At 40.8% G+C, this 18435-nt stretch overlaps 1 protein-coding gene across 6 annotated transcripts in view; it reads right to left on the bottom strand.

The window, feature by feature from the left end:
- Positions 1-18435, bottom strand: part of kdm4c (lysine (K)-specific demethylase 4C) — a 38228-nt gene continuing 19793 nt past the window's right edge. For 2 of the 6 annotated variants that reach the window (XM_037764681.1, XM_037764679.1), the window contains exons 13-22: positions 17669-17850; positions 15867-16110; positions 14012-14088; positions 12899-12954; positions 12656-12764; positions 6700-6894; positions 5758-5928; positions 3351-3470; positions 1262-1354; positions 1-1115 (exon numbers count right to left, since the gene is read on the bottom strand). In XM_037764681.1, the coding sequence (XP_037620609.1) occupies positions 948-1115; positions 1262-1354; positions 3351-3470; positions 5758-5928; positions 6700-6894; positions 12656-12764; positions 12899-12954; positions 14012-14088; positions 15867-16110; positions 17669-17850 (1415 nt within the window). In that variant the 3' untranslated portion in view covers positions 1-947. The remainder of the gene's footprint in view (positions 1116-1261; positions 1355-3350; positions 3471-5757; positions 5929-6699; positions 6895-12655; positions 12765-12898; positions 12955-14011; positions 14089-15866; positions 16111-17668; positions 17851-18435) is intronic. The other 4 variants (XM_037764682.1, XM_037764680.1, XM_037764683.1 and 1 more) reach the window with 4 other exon arrangements.

The following is an 18435-nucleotide window of genomic DNA, read 5'->3' as shown; positions in this document are numbered from 1 at the left end:
TAAGAAAAACATTTGTATTTTTTTTATTGTTTTCCTTACAGCAGTTAGCAATAGTTTAACTATAGCAAGCCAAAAATAAATACAAATTTTAAATAATTTCAACAATGTGTTTCATTCAACAGAGCAACAGTAGCATTTCACGTTAATAGTGCACAGAATCCAACACAAGGGTATGACTTCCTGTCTGAATCTTTCACCTTAGGAAGGGATTAACATGTGGTCAGTTCTTCACATGAACTGTGAAATCCCCCCTTTGAAATCAGCAATGATTCATTTTTCAATGACAATTTATACACAAACGATATATTTTTGTCCATATGGATGAAAAAATGTGCAGCGAGGAAGCCATTGTAGTGTCATTGGACTCCAGCAGGAGCAGTTAGGAGACAATGTTTAACATGCAGGGAGCAACAGTAAGACATGAGGAAAATACTACAAGCAAAGTGCATAAATATTCAAACTCAAAACTGGAAATAACAGACCCCCAAAAAGCTACCATAGGCAAGCTATTTAGAAAAATCTCACCTTTGAATTTGTCATGTACAAAGAAAAACGTTTTTTTTGTCATTTATTTCAAAAAAGGGTGATGTGACAAATGTTAAGTCACGTTTATTTTCCCTGACGGATGTGAAAGCACTTGGCAACTGAGGCAACAATGCCCTCCGTTAACCCATTAGAGTCCAGCTGTCTTGTTCTTCACAATCACTGATGTATAATGTACAAGCACGCGCAAGTTAACATCCATCTAACCCAAATTGCCCGTTCCCTCGCGTCGTTTCCTCTGATCTATTCGCAGGGAAGTTGTGTGGGCAACAGTTGAGATGGAAGTAGATCCAAAACACGTACACACAAGCATACTCACACATACACTCGCACACAAACAGCCTCCCCTCTACAGCCACTGGTAATTCAGTGCATTCATGTGTCATTGATCCTTCTCCATGACTTCATTTCCCTTTGTGGCTGCGTTGCTCCCATGTGCTTTTGGCAGTTGTACGGAGGCCTGGCAGGGCCACATAGTCTTTCTGGAAGCGTGAATTGGGTGTTCTCTGCCGTTTCCTCTCCCCCTGCGTGGTGAAGAAGGTGTCCTGGAAACGCATGCTAGAGGCCGTGGACTAGAAAAACAAGACATGAGAAAACGCCAATGAGTAAACAAGAAAAGCGTTCCAGGTGGCAAGAGAATTTTTAACTTTCATGCCATTCAAAAGTATCAAACTTATGGTTTACAGTTTATGTGTTGCCCAGTAAGTCTAATACTTACAAGTCTACGTTTCACCTTTTTAGGCAGGTCTTCGTCTAAAGTATAGACGTCTTCTCTTTTTGCCAGCACCTGAGACCCGTCTTCAAACTCCACCTGAGATGACATGAAAAGATTCAGCAAGTTATTTACACAGTTTTAAATAACTGGAGTGCATTTATCCAAAGCGCTTTACAGTACAATTTGCCTCTTTTTCATCCATTCACACACAAAATTAAAAAGGTAACTTCTGTATTTTTCAACCTGGACCTTATTTTCCCTTGTTTTTGTGTCTAAGTGACTAATGGGGACAATCATTTCTGAAATTAGTCCAGTATTGAGGGAGAACGCTGCAGTCGACAGCCGCTAAACGAGATGCGAGGGCAAGTGAGCGGCATCAGTGTAACAATATGTTCACTAAAAATGCTTGTTTTTGCCACTGACAGGCTCAGATTGTTATTATTAGTGTCTGACAACATTATGGAAATACAGAGAAATAAAACATTTTTCTTACCTTTCGCTTGATCCGATCTTTTTGTTATTGTGTCCAAGTCTCACTCAAGGTGAAATTTGAATATCCGTATACTCTGGCTCAAATGAATACAGGTGGCCAGCGAATTCAAAGACCTCATCCTTATTGTCAAAATCATATAAATATTCAGCCATGACATTGAAAATCTTTTAGAAAACACTATGCTTTCTGTACTCCAACACAACAAACTCTGCTCGCGTTTCACCATGGTTGTATTCCACTATTCCACCGTTGTCTTCCGGCAACACGTCACCTCGCCATACTTCAGAATGAGACTTCTCCTTGAGCGAGACTCTTTCCATAATGTCAGACACTTATAACAGTCAGAGCCTGTCACGGCAGAAACAAGCACTTTTAGTGGACGTAAATGACGGTGCCAGCTTAACCCGATAGCACCATATTGCAGTCTGTGAGCGACTGTCATCTACAGAGCTCTCCCTCAATACTAATATTAATCACTTAGACAAAAAAACATGGGAAAATAGGGTCGAGGTTGAAAAATACAGAAGTTACCATTTAAGGGTAGAATTTCCACTTGCTACTATATATTTATTTGCAGTTAATCTCCTAAAAAGATGCTAGAATTGAGCATCAGTCAAAGATAAGGCAGTGATCTTTGTGGTAATAATGCAAATACAACATTGTTTATTATAAAGTAGGGATCAGGTCTATCAATGAAAGTAAACATGAAACAATTTCATCATAATATGTTATTATTTCATCATAAATTACAAAGAAAATATTTCTCTCAATGCCTCAGCATTTTTCAAGTGTAAATGATGAAACACAAACAACTGACTATGCAACGTGATTGATTAAAAAAAAGAAAGAAGCCATGTTCGTGTCACCTCTGCTCTCAAAAACTATTCTATTCTGCTCAAGAAATTCAGGTTTTTGATTGCCGTGCAGATCTTGGAGTAAAACACAGCCTGAAACTATTTCCTACCTAAACACACCTTGACAATGGAAAGTTCTTGTTCAGCCTTTTCTTCTAAAATCGGACCCGTCTTAAACTGAGTGTGTGCGTCACAGATGCATTTGTGCATAACTAATGGTTGACGCCCAGCTCAACTAAATAAAGCTTTAAGTGGAAGCCGCATGACTTAGCTTGGTGAATATTTCAGTGAGTTTGAATAATGCAGATTGTCACCTCCTTCTCATCCTCCTCTTCTTGCTCTATCTGGCTCTACCCATCTGCTTCCACTCTGTGTCTGAATAGCTTTTGCTTCCTATATATCTATCTTTTCATCCTCCCACCATCTCATCTCCACTCCTGCTCTTTAGTCGTCATGACTTCAGCAGCTCGCTCAGTCTCAAGTGTCCTCTCTTTATCTCTCTGTCCACCTCTCCATACATAGACCTGGAGGACCTTGACAACGTCAGAGGAGTCACGATGATTCTGATGTTGAGGGAGTTCAACAAGTTTACTGCCGTTCGCTTTGACCCACAAACTGAGCTTGCAATTGAATTCAACAGTCACAAAAGAAATGATTAAATCTGCAAAACCGGATCACATGTCTCTCTCGTACATTTACCATTTGTCATAATTGTGTCTACAGTGCTGTGTGTGGGAGTGTGTACCTGATACATGTAGGATACGTTGGATCCCAGGTATTTGGCACCGTAGAACAGCCCATCCGGCCACTTCACTTGAACAGCTTCCCCCACTTCAGGAGGACCCAAGTTCATACAATCTCTGCTCTAAAGATACAAGAGAATAATGGTTGGTCTGTGTAGGCGTGTGTCAAAACGTCCTGTGAAATGTCAAAGTGAATGGTTTGATGTTGAAGAGCTGTTTTTAGTTTTACGAGGTTAATGTCACGGTTAAGGCTTGACTCAGACTTCTATCCTGCTGCTGAATATTGGTATATAGTTCAGCTGTGAAACCATAATCACCATAATTTCAACGCCTTATTTTTAACATATGTGTATATTGTTAATGAACTAGTGCCGTTCGCAACAGGCCATTTGCTTGACCCCCAGAAGAAACCGCTCATCACTCATTGACTCCAGGGAAGTGAACAAGAGTTCGGTTGTAACGTTAGTATATCCAGCACCAAAAGTGAATTGACTGCAGTCAATGAGCCGCGGTCTGCCCGCTGCAGAGGACATGCTCGACTCAGTCTGCAGAGCCGTGAAGTCCCACCACCGCTGCTGCACAGTGCACTGTTTTCTTGTTTATTCAAAGTTTATTAATACTGAACGTATCACGAGTCCAAATTGCACCAAATTCGACAAGGCACTCCCTTAGATCCTCAGCAATACACCCAAAAAGTGTAAAGGCCCTGACACACCAAGCCGACGGTCGGCCATCGGCCAGTTTGGGGCCGTCGATGAGCGTCTGTGCGGTGTGTCACGCATCGTCAGCTCACGTCTGCCCGTGTCTGAGTTTTTTTTTTGTCAGATTCGGCATGTCGAAGAAGTCACGCAGATTGGCTTTTCAGCTTAAGCAAATCAGTGCACGAGGAGAGAAACAGAAGTGAGGAAAGCAAGCCAACGAGTAAATTCAAGAGGGCACACGCAGAAGGCTTTTCTCATTATTCATCTTCATCTCATCTGATTATTCCAATACACAGATATTTTCACGACATGGCCATCTGGAATGAAGCTAAGCGGTGAGTGAGAGTGGTGTGAAAATGGTCGTCAAACGCCACTTTGTTTCATGTACGTATCATAACAACGGCTTGTATATCAGTCCTCTGTCTTCCGGTTTCCCTTTTTGAATGACGAATACAGACTACTGCCGCCTGCTGGTGTGGAGAGTTATGTCATCTCGAGCAGGCGCAGGACGTCCGTGCTAACTGGCCGTCGGCTGTAGTCTTTGCTGCGTGTTCAAGTGCAACTTGTCGGCCAAGACAAACGCAACAGTCAGCCTTCATCGCCGCTAGTTCTTTGATGTCGGGTTGGTGTGTCTGGGCCTTAAAGTAGATTGGATGAACGGTTGTCGAGATATGCAGAGGACATAAAGACAGAGAGATTCCTCGCTTTGTAGTTAGATATGGGAACTGTAAGACAAACAATTGCGCTCATTCCTCACTATTTAAGACTGATGTCCAGCCTCTCATACAGACTGTATAAACACTACAACACTGAACAATCCACATGCTTGCAGTCTTTCTAAGATGCTGCAAGATTTTCCACAAAACAATGCATACAAGGTTAGGTATTTTTAAAATGCATCCTATAGCTTGCTGGTTAAAAGCTACAACAATGATGAATCAAACATTATTGAACGGTAACATGAATTAGGATATGAAAATGTTGACCAAATATTTGTTGGTGATCCCATCAGGCCTGATTTTATAATTAAATAATATAAATGTAATTTTATTATTACTTTGGTATAATATACAACATCATTAATCGTCTCCAGATACAAAGAATTCAATTTAATTGTTGTCTTTATGAGTTTTAAAATAAGAATTAAAAAGGGGTGTACAATTTGCTGCACATCTGAAGAAGACTCGGGTTCAAGGTTCAGGGCTGAATGCAAATTAGTGGAACGTCCTCACTAATACAGTAACACACATAAGTGTGTGGTTGTGTCACTGCTACTTCTCTTCAATAGTGTTAATCTCACCAAGTGAGACTTGGTCATTACCATAATCACTTGAACAAATCAATGAATTTCAACTCACCGAGAACGGCCAGGACGGTGATTATTTGATGCTACCATGACAACTCAGCAATCCCATGATATTCTATTTTAATTTGAATGGCCTTTTCAGAAATCCATGTTGGTTCATGGTAATTGCAGAAAGGTTTATAGTGAGCGAAATAATTCAAAATGACTCTTGATCGCACTGGTTTTGCAGATGCACACCTCACAGTACGATATTAAAACAAGCTTATATGTAATCCCTCATGCAATGCCTGTTTGAGAAACAATAATCCTCCTTGAAAAAAATGAGGGCTTAAATAACTGGTGTGACCTCGTACAACTGGGAGGTGACCTTCTGAGCGTGTCTCTAATTAAACATATTCTTACCACTATATCCTCGGGGTAGGTATCGTTGGAGAAGGAGCCGTCATCGAACATGACCTCGTAGAACATCTGGGAGGTGATCTGCGTGACCTTTGAGCTGTAGTAGCGCAGGTTCTTGTGTTTGGAGATCACCGTCTGGCCCAGCGAGATGGGCGCCTGGCAGGCTCGCTGCTTCTAGTATAGACAGAGACCAGCAATTAGACTACTGTATGACAATAAATACAGTATCATTTCAAATTAAAACTCCTATGATACTTTTAGTTGCATTAGATTTGTTAACCCAAATTTAAAAAAAAATTACTTTTACTTAAATCAATAAATCTAGCCATGCAGATAGATTTGGTTTTTATTTGTCCAGGTTTTGAGAAATCTCAGCGATTCTGCCACCATCCCAATACAGCTTTGAAAAAATGACAAAAAAATTCAACAGCAACACGTCTTTCCAGAAACGGGTTACTCTCAATAAACTACAGACCTCCCTGTGGATCGTTTTCCTTACAACTACTTTCTAATGGAGAAATAGCCACTATTTGCATGGCTAGAAGATCAGTTTTTTTGTGATATGGGTACTGACCCTTTAAAGCAAATAATACTTATATATATTATACTGACATATCAGGCAGTTGTCTTGCCTTCCAAGCATGAACACTGATTACACTTTATATCATCATGTATTTTCTAAATAAAACCATCAATATGCATATTTATATTCCTACACTAAACGACCACCTATTACTCTACTTACATTTATTTTGAAAAATGACCAACATTCAACCACTTCTACTGCACTGCACCAATCATCGGGTATCTACACTGGAACCAATTTATCCCTAATAATCTTTTACGAATTACATAAAAGTTCAAACACATTATCCATGTCCATTCTAACGGAGCACAACCTGGTTCATAACAGCTCTAGGAAACACCTAACGTCCTATAACTTACAGCTGACGAACTCCGTGATTGATGTCTATGGCAGGTGATTGACACGACATATGGCCAATCATCAGGCTCCATGATTACACCGGCAGCATGGGCACAGGTCACATGAAAGGAGGTGGGACACCGGCCACATGAGCACTGGATACAAGCACCAACCTGCCGCTTCCCCGCGCAGCGCTTACGACAATAGATGCACTTCTGTAAACACAGACCAGAGCAAACTGTCAACACCAGGCACTGACTGACAAAAGGTCAGCTGCGTCCAAATTCTTTAAGGACAAGGCTGGCTTTATTCTCTAGTTAGCGGACTAGCACTCAGCCCCAAGACAGAAACGGGTCACAAATATATAGTTTCATTTTCAAAAAAGGGGCAAATAATTTTGGGCACTGTAGTTTACACCTAAAGTTACACACACAGGAGTAAATAGTGCGTTTGTTGGGGACTATTCCCAGCTGTGAATTAATACACATTTGGTTCTCTAGCAAATGTTTTACAGCAGCAGGACGGGGTATTTGGGGTTGAAATAAAACACACTACAGTGCCCATGTTCTACATAATGAAGGAACATGTCACTCATTTCAACATTGTGGCTCATTTATGCGTTTCTGTACAACAATGGAGGACTATGGCACAGAGGAATAAGCGATATCTTTGTTGTTCTTGTTAATATAATCAATTAATCTTCAGTTTTGGTTTTTTTATGGGATTTGTCGACAATGAGAAAAATATAGGCTATCACCAGCCTCACCCTTTAATACTCAGACATAGTATGTAGTATTAGTAATAGAAAGTGCAAGGTTGGTAGGCGTATTTACTCAGTAAAGGCCCTGACATACCAAACCTCAGTTTGGGGCTGTCGGAGGCTGTTCAGCTTCAGGCTATTTAAATTTTTCATCTTATCTCATCTGATCATGCCAATACACGGATATTTTCACAACGACATGGCCATCTGGAATGAAGCCAAGTGGTGAGTGAGAGTGGTGTGAAAATGGACAGCAAACACCAATTTGTTGCATGTATCTAACGGCTTATATTCATTGTCCTCGGTCTTCCGGTTTCCCTTTTTGAATGACAAATACGAACTCCCGCTACCTTCTTGTAGGGAGAGATATTTCATCTCACGCATGCGCAGAACGTACGTGGCAGTTGGCCGTCGGCTGTAGCCTTTGCAGTGTGTTTGACTGCATCTTTTTGGCCAAGACAAAGGCATCGTGAGGCGACGTAACGGTCGGCCTTCATTGCTGATAGCTCTTTGATGACGGTTTGGTGTGTCTGGGCCTTAAAAGGTAGGGTTTTGCACCAAGCCAGTCCCATAGCAGCAACCTGGTCAGAGAACATTTTCTAACCAATATGATGGACAACAAACCTGGAAAACAGGCAGTCCTTTTTGGCCAATGACATTTTTTTTTATAAGTTTTGATAAAAAGTAACTTGAATTTAGATGCAAGTGATGAATAATACATTCTACACACTGAATTGAATATTATGTAAAATGCAGCACACACAGTATGCAGGTATGTAGAATATTAACAATTTGAACACAGTTTTGCGGTTTATATACATTTAGGACAGGTTGAGGATGTAAATTTAGCTCACAGTACAGTGACCTATCACATCTTCTCCTTCCTTTCAATCTTTCCTGTCACTTTCCATAAAAGACTACATTAAACAAACTGTTATTGAGTGTCTTTATTGCATTGAACATAACCACCTGACCTTATTCAATAGTCTAGCCTTGGAACAGGTTGAAAAAAAACAAAAAAGAGTAATTTAAAATCTGTATTTCCACTTGAGAAACTCTGAATGCAGGCTCAAGAGAAGCAGCAGTGAATAAAGACAAAAGGCCGCTAAGTGAATCATCGCTCAGTTGTGCCATGAACCTCTAACATCATTTAAAAACCACCATTATGTGCTCCAAATAAACATATCTGCAAAATCTCCTCAATGCACTGTTATTGGATACGGTTGTGTAAACAAAAACATAGATGCGAGAGAATAAAATGAGGCGAGGGAGAGAGACCCCAGTTGTAGCAGTCAACAGAAACATGTTATTTCACCGCTACAATACAAGGAAACCCTCAAATAAGACCAATCAGATGACATCATTTGAGGTTTCCACAACAAACCAGTGCTGCAATGCCTATGTTGTGGTATTCCCCCCCCATTTGAGGTCTGTGAGTGGTACACAACTGCACATGAAGGGCGTAACACACATACACACACATCCTCCGCACAAACGCTGCCATGCATCCATGCACAAACACACTCGCACCTAAATTTTTAAGACTATCGCTGGGTTTTCTGCACCAAACAGCCCATCAAGTCCATTTCCTCCACTGTGGCATCTCCCCTCTCCTCCTCCTCTCCCACAAATCCTCGGCTCTCCCACTAAAGGGAAAGAATGACGACATCCTCCCATTATAACCCTACTCGCTCCCCATTCCTCTTTCACCCCTTTTCGCATCCCTCCCATCTCACTCCATTTCCTCCACTCTCCTCCTAATAAAACATCCATCTACGCTCCCTTTTTTCGCTTCACTTCCCTGCCCCGTCTTCGTCTCTCTAGCGGTGCGGTTTCACATCTCTTTGAAGGTAATTTATTCATCAATCTAATTCCTGTGAATCCATACATGCTGGCAGATAATATGCCTATATATAGACAAACTCCTCAGAGGATGTTCCTCGGTGGTAAGTGAGCTCAAGTGGGAATTACCTGGTTTGTAAATATGACGTGTGGTCTATAAAAAGAGGCTGATGTCATGTCAACTGTCATATCACTATCTTATCATATCCATGGAAGAGCACGATGTGTCTAAACAACATGTGAGAGAGTGTGGAGATACTAAAATATTAAATAGAATGTTTTAATTCCCTGGTAGGGAAATATTCATTGCCGCAGGGAGGAGAGCACAGCATTTGATAGGTGGATAAGAAGGTGAACTTTTCTTAAAAGTCTCTGTCCTTATCAGCTAAGCGTCTGAAATAAGTGCCCTTTGTTCATTTCTTTGAAAAATCAATAGCTGATCCAATTAATTAACCTAGGCAGCATTAATTAAATTTAACCTCTACAGCAGGGCTGGCTTTTACAATTATCAGCTTAGCCTACTTAATTCAGATATCAGTCGAGGATCAGGAGGTATTGTGCACTGAGAAACTCTCAGAGAAGTCCTCTTTCAACCTAAAAGACAATGCTTCATTTAAAATGGGTGATGAAAATACTTAACTTTATCCCTGTTTTTTTATTAATGGAGCCTCCATTACTTCACAGCTCCTCTTCTTCTGAACTGAGAGACTTTTACTCAGTGCTTTTCTTGGTGACTAACTTGGCCTACATTTCATAAAGCCTTTTCCCATATCTCCTCCATTATGGACAGCAGTGGGCTGCTGATGAACTGGCCCGACTGTCTCGTCCACCTATTGAGGCCAGCATGACAAGATTCTGACTGGCGTGCAACACACCCCCTGTGTGTCTGTAGAGGGACGTGTGCGTGCGTGTGTGTTTGTGTTTGGGTGGCTGTGTTGAGCCATGCGTTAAGAACATTCCCACAGTAAATTATGAATGTGTATGTGTGTGCGCCTGTGTGCGTGTGATAGTAAATTATAAATGCACTGGGCCGCTGCAGGGGCAATGGGTCCAATGCGAACACGTGGCTTACAGAGCGAACATACAAATGATGAAGTGGACAAAAGAGAAAAGGTATAGCATCCATAATCTCACTCTATTTAAATGTTTTTTTTTTTCCTGTGTATGACCAGGCTTATTATTCATTCAAGCATGCTGTGTGTTTTTTCATATTTTTCCCTTAATTTAGAACAAAGAGGTTGTTTAAAAGAGGCCCATCTGTTTTACCATCAACAGAAGCATGCATCCTTCCAAAAAGTGCTTGTGTCAGCATGTTAATTAGTGGAAAAATTGGCAGCAGAAAGTAAAGATTTTGTGTCATCATGGAGTGAGAGGATGTGGTCTTAGATATATCTAGCTATAAAGAGAGTAATCTGTGGTGTCAAGCTAAGATTGGCACTGTGACAAACTTAACAGCATCAAACGGCTAAAGGAAGGAAGCACGGTCTCCTCCAAAAAAGAATTTCGATCATCACAAGATCTGAAACATTTTGGCCATCATCAGGGTAAAGTCACAGGCTTTTTATGAGCGTCTCGCCCTTTACAGTGTGTATTACAAGTTTCATTTTGTTCAGATTTTGGCCCCTGGATATGGATGCTGACACTTTGTGGTCTGTGCTTTCATATCTAAATGAGTTTAATTTCAATGTGGTGTGAGCAGATATGAACCATGTCCCTGTAAATACCCTGTGCTGCGGGTAATGTCACTGTGTCCACAAAGTTAGTGTCCCATTCAGTGTCAGTGCAGCAGTATTCATTCAACTATTTTCAGGTGGCACTCATGAACCACTATTAGGGACTTGATAGTATTGCTTTATGCTGGGAGGTTTTTCTAATATTGATAAGAATTATTATCACTATTTTTATCAGTACGGTTTGGGATTTTATTATTCCTTTATTTCATGGTTGAAAGCATTAACTGTATATAAGAAGTGGACAGTCACTGTAATGTCACCCATTGGTTTGTGAACTACGGTTTTGAAGCGTTGAGTTCAGCATTTTGGCCGTCGGCATCTTGGTTTTTGGCCGTCGCCTAAGTGCAACCGAATGCTGAATAAAACATTTTTAGGTGAATTCACTTTCATGAACTGAAAACACGCTGTGAAAGGGTTAAAGTCTAAAGATGAAAACACGGATAACTCCCAGACCGAACAACGGCGTGGTAGTGACCGGTGAATCACAAGGTAGCCACGACCTAAAGCATACCCTGATTTATTGTTTATGTTACTCTAAATGGGACCATAATTTACTAAATGAACATCATGCTGTATTGAAGAAGACTTAAAACTAGTGATTGAGACCATAAACTCATGTTTACAATGTTTACTAAAGGACTAAATCAAGTGAGAAGTAGGGTCATTTTCTCAAAGACTTCTATACAATCTGAATTATTTTTGCAACCAGAGGAGTCGGGAGCGGAGAGAAAGGGGGGGGTGATGCATCAAAGATCCTCAACCAGACACAAATCGGGGACGTTGTGGTTCAAGGATGACGGCTTAACCCCCAAGACACCAGAGCACCCATTGTCAATGAGGGTTGACTAAATACCTTTCAGTATAATGTAACACAGTTGAATAGCACCACAAACTGCAGCCCCCAAAATGACCATAAACTTTAAACAACACCTCTCTAAGTCTCTTTGAGTTTATATTCACAATACCTTGATGATCAATTACAACAAATACTGTTTATTAATTATGTCTTCAAGTCATTGTCACTCTCAGCTCTTTTATTTCTAACTCTGGACAGTAATCTGATACTAATGCAAATTGATTTTCAGGGAGTCCTATCCCGTGCATTGATCAATCATATAAGCTTTTTTTTAAAAGCTAAAGTTATTATTTACATGCAAAACTTAAGTGTTGAAACAAAAATGTAAGCAGGGAAATGGACAGGCAGTATTCGTCTCTGTTATCCATCTTGCGTTAGGATGTACCTCTCCCAACACTTTGCTTTCTGCTGAGCTATCATGGTGCCTGCAGCAGAGAGCTAACTATAGTGGCAACATGTCAGGTCTGCTGAGACACACTCCAGCTCTCTCATTAAGCAAACACACACACACAAACACATGCACACAATAGATGCACAAATGCATGCACATACACACAGGCAGACCACACATGTACATAGACCAAACACCCGCACACAGACAGCCCTACATACACAAACCCCCACTCCCACCCGCCACCAGTGGTTAATTATCTAGCTTTGATTGCGGGCATGTTCGTCTCACATTGTTAATTAGAACTGTGAACACTTCATTAATTAGACCGAGCCAGTCCTCAAGGACCTGGGGAATTCCAGCACTGCATCAGTGTGTGTGTGTGTCTCCTCACCAGTTTATATCGCTGCATGGGGATCCTACTGGTGTCGATGGGACTCCTCTTGGCTTCATTGCTGAACCTTGCCTCTGGCAGTGCTACTGCACACATCACATGGGCCCATCTATATGCACACACACACACACAAACAAATTAATACATTATGATAATTGAGACGCACAAACAATTCCTTCGTCTGAGCTCTGGAGATCAGAGATGAGAATGCAGAGATAATCAGAGAACAAAAGTCTGTCTCACTTGTCGTTTTGGGTTTTCTTCAGAGCTCCACCTCTGAGATTACATAGACAGCATTCCTGAGAAAGCATAAAGAGACAAGTGAGTAAGAGAGAAAGAAGATATTTTTTTTCCACTCACAAATATCCTTACACAAGCTTAAATATAACACCTGCATGTAGCAACAGCATTGTGTCTGGCACTTGGTCAAATTCAAGGGAAGTCTGCCGAGTTGTTTTATTTTAAAAGTATTATGGATAACATTTGTATGTAGACGTATATTTTAAAAAAAAAATTATAATTTAGAAAGGTGCCGTATAAAAGTATGGCTTTTCCTGAAAGAAATTATTATGATTGTGAATTATTCATTTAAAAAAGGTTTTTGTTTATCTCTGTGGAAGATATCTGACGTTTGGTTCCCACTTCGAATAAGGCATGTGAGCCAATAGTACATTGTTGGTATCACGTGGTGTCTCTGGGTTGTCAGTTAGTGTGGAAAAAAAAACATATGAATTGCTGAGATTGACAGTATGGACCTGGCAACGACTTGTTGTGAAGTAAATGCAATGGAACGGAGGAGGGAGAATGCGACATCTGTTGGCTGAATGTTATCAATGTTATCAATAGCATCTTTAAAAGGCAGTTTGATTTTTAGCACAAAATAAAGGCTTTCAATATAAATGCAGTTAAAGAATTGCATCTTTAACTTAAATCTGCTCCAGTGTGTTCGTCTCCTCAGTAAAGCAAGGTAATGCACACAAAATGATGATACCACAAAGTAGCTGTAAATAGCAACATCTTATTTTTGAGCGGAACAGTGAGGCATCAATCATATTCAGTCATCCATTAAGCCTATATTCGTTAAGATAATATTGTCGATTTTGACTCCAAATTTATTTAGAAACAACAAGATTTTCAATTGGATCTTGCGAGGATCCGTCTTCGTCTGGTCAAAACTTCGACTAAGATCAAAATCTTGTCCTTCTAAACAAATTTGTAGTTCAGATTCATTTTGAAAGTGTTGCTCTTTTTATCAGTAACTTTTGATCAACAAGTAATGTGCGTATAATTACACTCCATCTAAAACACCACTGTCAAAAGAAAAGTGACATCACACAAGGAGAAAAATCATCTTACTGCTGTAAAGCTTCCTTCTGTACAGCGATCACACGACCACTGTTCGCCGAGTTCATCTGCTGCAACACCGTAGCAACCTAAAGGAGGAAGTGATTGATGAGAAAAATCTTTACACTCAAATACTACTAAACCGCTTTACTCTAACCTGGTGGCACGGTTTCAACGAACCATTCACAGAAAACCGCAGACGTGACGGCAAATGGTAAGTCTATAATCGGTTACAAAGAACAGACTAAAATGCCACGTCCACATTGTTTCCACAGATTTTCAACAGAAAGATGGTATTGTTTCATGCAGAAATGCACAGTATTGCAGACTAAGGGGAAATGGAGAGCTCTATGGTGTGCGTGTGTGTTTGTGTAAGGGAACAGCTGTGGTTGAGCAAGAAACAGACAACACAAGAGGAAAAGGTACATCTATGCATCTTTGTTTATAAATGCATCTATTTGTGTGTTCATCTGTGTATCAAAGAACACTTTGTAGACAACCAGACTTGCACTGGCGTGACAGTACTGTTTCGTTTGAGACACTTGTGCAGCTAGCCCTTTGTAACCCAGATGACATGGCTGACAGACATTGCAAAACATACCCAGTAGTATGAAACAGCCACTTTGAGTAAATATTGTTGTTAAGTTTAGTTTTGGTCTGTGTCCTTGGTGTGGTAGAACAGCAGACATGTTTTATAAAAATATAAATGCTGGTGGTGGCCGCCAACAGAAAAACATTTTGAATTTAAAAGCAAGACAAATGAGATTCTTTTCAAAGCTGACAGCTGGTTAAAATCCATTCCTAGAGGTTTTAGACACATAAGCTGGGGGGAATTTTTATTTGTAAGAAACACTTAAAGTCTGTATATGTGTGTATGTCTCTGCTCTTTTCCCCCCCAATCCATCACCAAACCAAACATAAAATCTAAGCTCACCTCTCTTTCCTTTCCTGAGTTCAAATAACAGTACAGGGGGGAGAGCAACATCAACTTGTACTTATTGCAGGCTCTCAAAACCAAACTTGTGGCTTTTTCATCAGTTTCAAATGACATGCACTTCAGCTTCTACTCCAACCCTACTGTACCTCCACACACTCACACAAAGCAAGCAAATGCATGTGTAGTACATACAGTGTGCAGCAGTTAAGTACACACACGGTACATACATAACACCTAGACCCTCCAGAGTAAAATGAGGTGGGATCAACACTAGTGGCAGGAAAGTATGAGGGATTGAAACTGACTGAGAAAAGCAATGTCATTTTAAAGCTGTGGATTCGGGACAGTGTGTGAGACTTTCAAAAAGTGTGTGCGTCTGTGTGTGTGCAGGTCTTTAGAAGACCAGCTGAAAGCTTAAGATATTGGCAAAATGCGTATGGATTGGGAAAGAGTCCTAGGGCTGTTAAAGTGTGTGAATGGAGGATTGAGATAATGTACAGCGTGTCGCGTCTGTGTGTCCAGTGGAACAGAAATGCTCCGGGGTTTTTTTTAAGAGTGTGTGTGAGGCCTTGTTGCACTGGCTTGGGGCTTTGGGACAGGAAGTATGTGTGGTGAAGACAGAGGATTCACCCTCATTCGGCTGACGAGGGAAATAATATACTCCAAACCGCAGAGAGCGGGGGAGAAAGGGAAACAGAGAGGGGGTGGAACATTGAGACGGAGTCAGGACTCAAACCCATTGACCCTCTTACAAAGACATCAGAAAAACAAGCACAACATTTAGAAACAAACATTGTGGCTTGGTGAGGCAGGAGGTAAATAGATGCTTGGAAGTTTAGAAACTATACTTAAAACACCAGTATCGACTTGAGGACGCACCACACACTCTCTCACACATTTACACTCTCCTCTTCCCTTGTGCATACATACTTGCATGGACTTGCAGACAACAGCCCTGGCAGTAGAGCAGAGGGGAGGTGCCATCTTCCTGCAGCAGAGGGTTAGTGGGAGTTGGGGGGCAGTTCTGCTCCCGGAAAGAAAAGCAGATCTCGGGGACCAGGGGCTTGGTCCTTCTCAGACCTCTACAGGGGCGTGGGGGGGCGTCCATTGGAGATGAGGATGGAGAGATGTCCATAGCTAGGATAGGTGTACTGTCGTCTGCTTTGTCTTCAGCCTAAAATTTAAAAAAAATGTGGGTGATTTTCATGTTCTTGTTAATATTACAGATGGAGTTGGGTAATAAAATATTTCCCCTCCTGCCTCATAATTAAAGTTGTCATTCTGGATGGCATTTTAGCCAGTGGCAAATTACAGGAGCCGGTTCTGTAATAAGACAATGATAAGCTGCAGGGAAACCATGCGACGTTCATTTCCTTAGTATTATTTTCAATACTAGCATTATTCACTGGTAATTATTTAGCTGTAATTGAATTATTTACACAGACAGTTGCAAACTACTTAAATGTCTCTTTTCAAGGCTTTCACAATAAGAAACGGCCTGGCATCTTCAACAGTGTTACATACATGTAGCTCTCTGCACATCAAATCAGCTTGGCTATAAAAAGGTACACCAGCAAAGACAGGATCACCACTAACATGATATTACAACAGCCCATTTGATTAGCTAGCGGGGTCTTTGCTTTTTCCACCATCATATGAGTTGATCGATGTTACAGAGCGATCTATCAGGTTAGCTAAATCCTTTTTTTCCCCCAGTTGTCCCACTGTGCACTGAGCTGATGAAATCCAGTTAATACAGCACAGTAACACAGCTCTATTCATAAAAGATACAATATAAAAAGTTTGCTGAAAAACAGTAGGTAATTGTGGCTATAAGTATTAAGGCCTTTGCACACTAAGTCTGTAATTTTTATCTGAAATTGTTGCACATTTAAAAATAAATACAACCTCCCGTTGTGTCAATCACGTTTACACACCGACTGTGAAACTTCCGTCAATCAATTTTTTCGGAACAGGTTAGATTTCTGCATTTTTTCGCATCCGTCAAAAGGCAAAATAGGGTGGCAAATGTCATCATCCAAAATGGCATGATAAATATTCACTTCGTCTCCCAGCACAAAGCACTTTACTTTTATGGCGACTGCAGAACAGCTTGGAATGGGGGACGGTCTCAAAACAAAGGATAAGATTAGACAGTAGTGATTGTGCTCGAGGCAGCTAAACGATAACTTCTTGGTAATGTCATTCATTCATTAGTCCTGTGTGGGACTAGCGCTATCATTGCTCCCACGTATTTATTTCAGTTTTGTCTTGTATTGCGAATTTTTGCAACGAATAGAATAATAAAACGCAATCAGACTCAGTGTGCAGGGTTTCTGGGCATAACAATTTTTATCGGATGCCGAATTAAAAAAACGTGCACTAAAGATACGGACTTCATCCCTTACTAGGGTGAGGGATGGAAAACATATGTGCTCCAAATGGGATTAGAGTCACTGACCAGCGCAGGTATAATTGAAAACACTCCACCTCACCAGCAGAGATAAATCCTGCGGGGCTTAAGGAGCGGAAGCAAAGAGTCCTACTGAATGTGATCTGCCAGTATTGATTCCTCCATTTTCAGCTCGGTGACTAGAAGATACAATCATATCTTAAGTGTGTTTGGGCTCGAGTCTGCAATACATACGGGTACTAATGAAACTGTAATGCATTTCAGAAAAAGCATCCAACAAATGACCCTGGTTATATATTTTTGTTGAAGTCCACTTTACCTGATAATAGGGCATGAAGAGTGTGCACACAGCACAGTATGGCTGCATGGTGGCTGCATGAGAATTGTATTCCCTCTCTGCTGTGAAGCAGCTCTTCCTGTTCTGCCACAGGTAGATGAGGGGTTTCGCCCACGCCTCCATTTCCTGTTCCTCCTCCTCTGCCAGGCTTGCTTCAGTGGGCTCTAAGTGGAGACACAACAAAGCCTCACAACCTTGCAATCACTCATCTATTCAACTGGTGAATTTTCTGTTTTTACTATGGCCCAGATAATGATTCATGCAATACAGAGAGCAAATCTCTTGTCTGGTAGTTTGTTAATTAAGCCTGCTCTGAATCTGAAACAATCATGTGCCCTGAATATCAAAAACATAGCATGCATCATTCTCACAACTGACTTCAGCAGTATTAATAGACTTGCTGCTAAGTCAGATCTAATCCATCCACAGTGGTGACATTTTCCTCCGGTGACTTGATAAACATTTCCAATGAATAGAAGCCTGTGTGTTTGTAAAATTACCTAAAATGATTAAGAGCCCTCATCATCATAAAATAGGCTTCTCACAGCCATGGTCATTTCATGGTCATTTCTCAGGGATAAACAACTAAAATGGCTGCTGAATTATTCATCCTTTTTCACAACCATGGAGATGATGAATGTGACTGTGTGTGTATATGTGCATTAGTTGTTTTTAATTGAGGGCCCTCCCTCCCTCCCACCCTCTTAAAACCATGAAAACAAATAGAGTATCTATCACTAGGTCATTTT

This window comes from Sebastes umbrosus, chromosome 3, assembly GCF_015220745.1.
Source record: "Sebastes umbrosus isolate fSebUmb1 chromosome 3, fSebUmb1.pri, whole genome shotgun sequence".
In the NCBI taxonomy this organism is placed as follows: domain Eukaryota; kingdom Metazoa; phylum Chordata; class Actinopteri; order Perciformes; family Sebastidae; genus Sebastes; species Sebastes umbrosus.
Note: the sequence above shows the minus strand (reverse complement) of the source record. Positions and strands in the feature narration are given on the sequence as shown.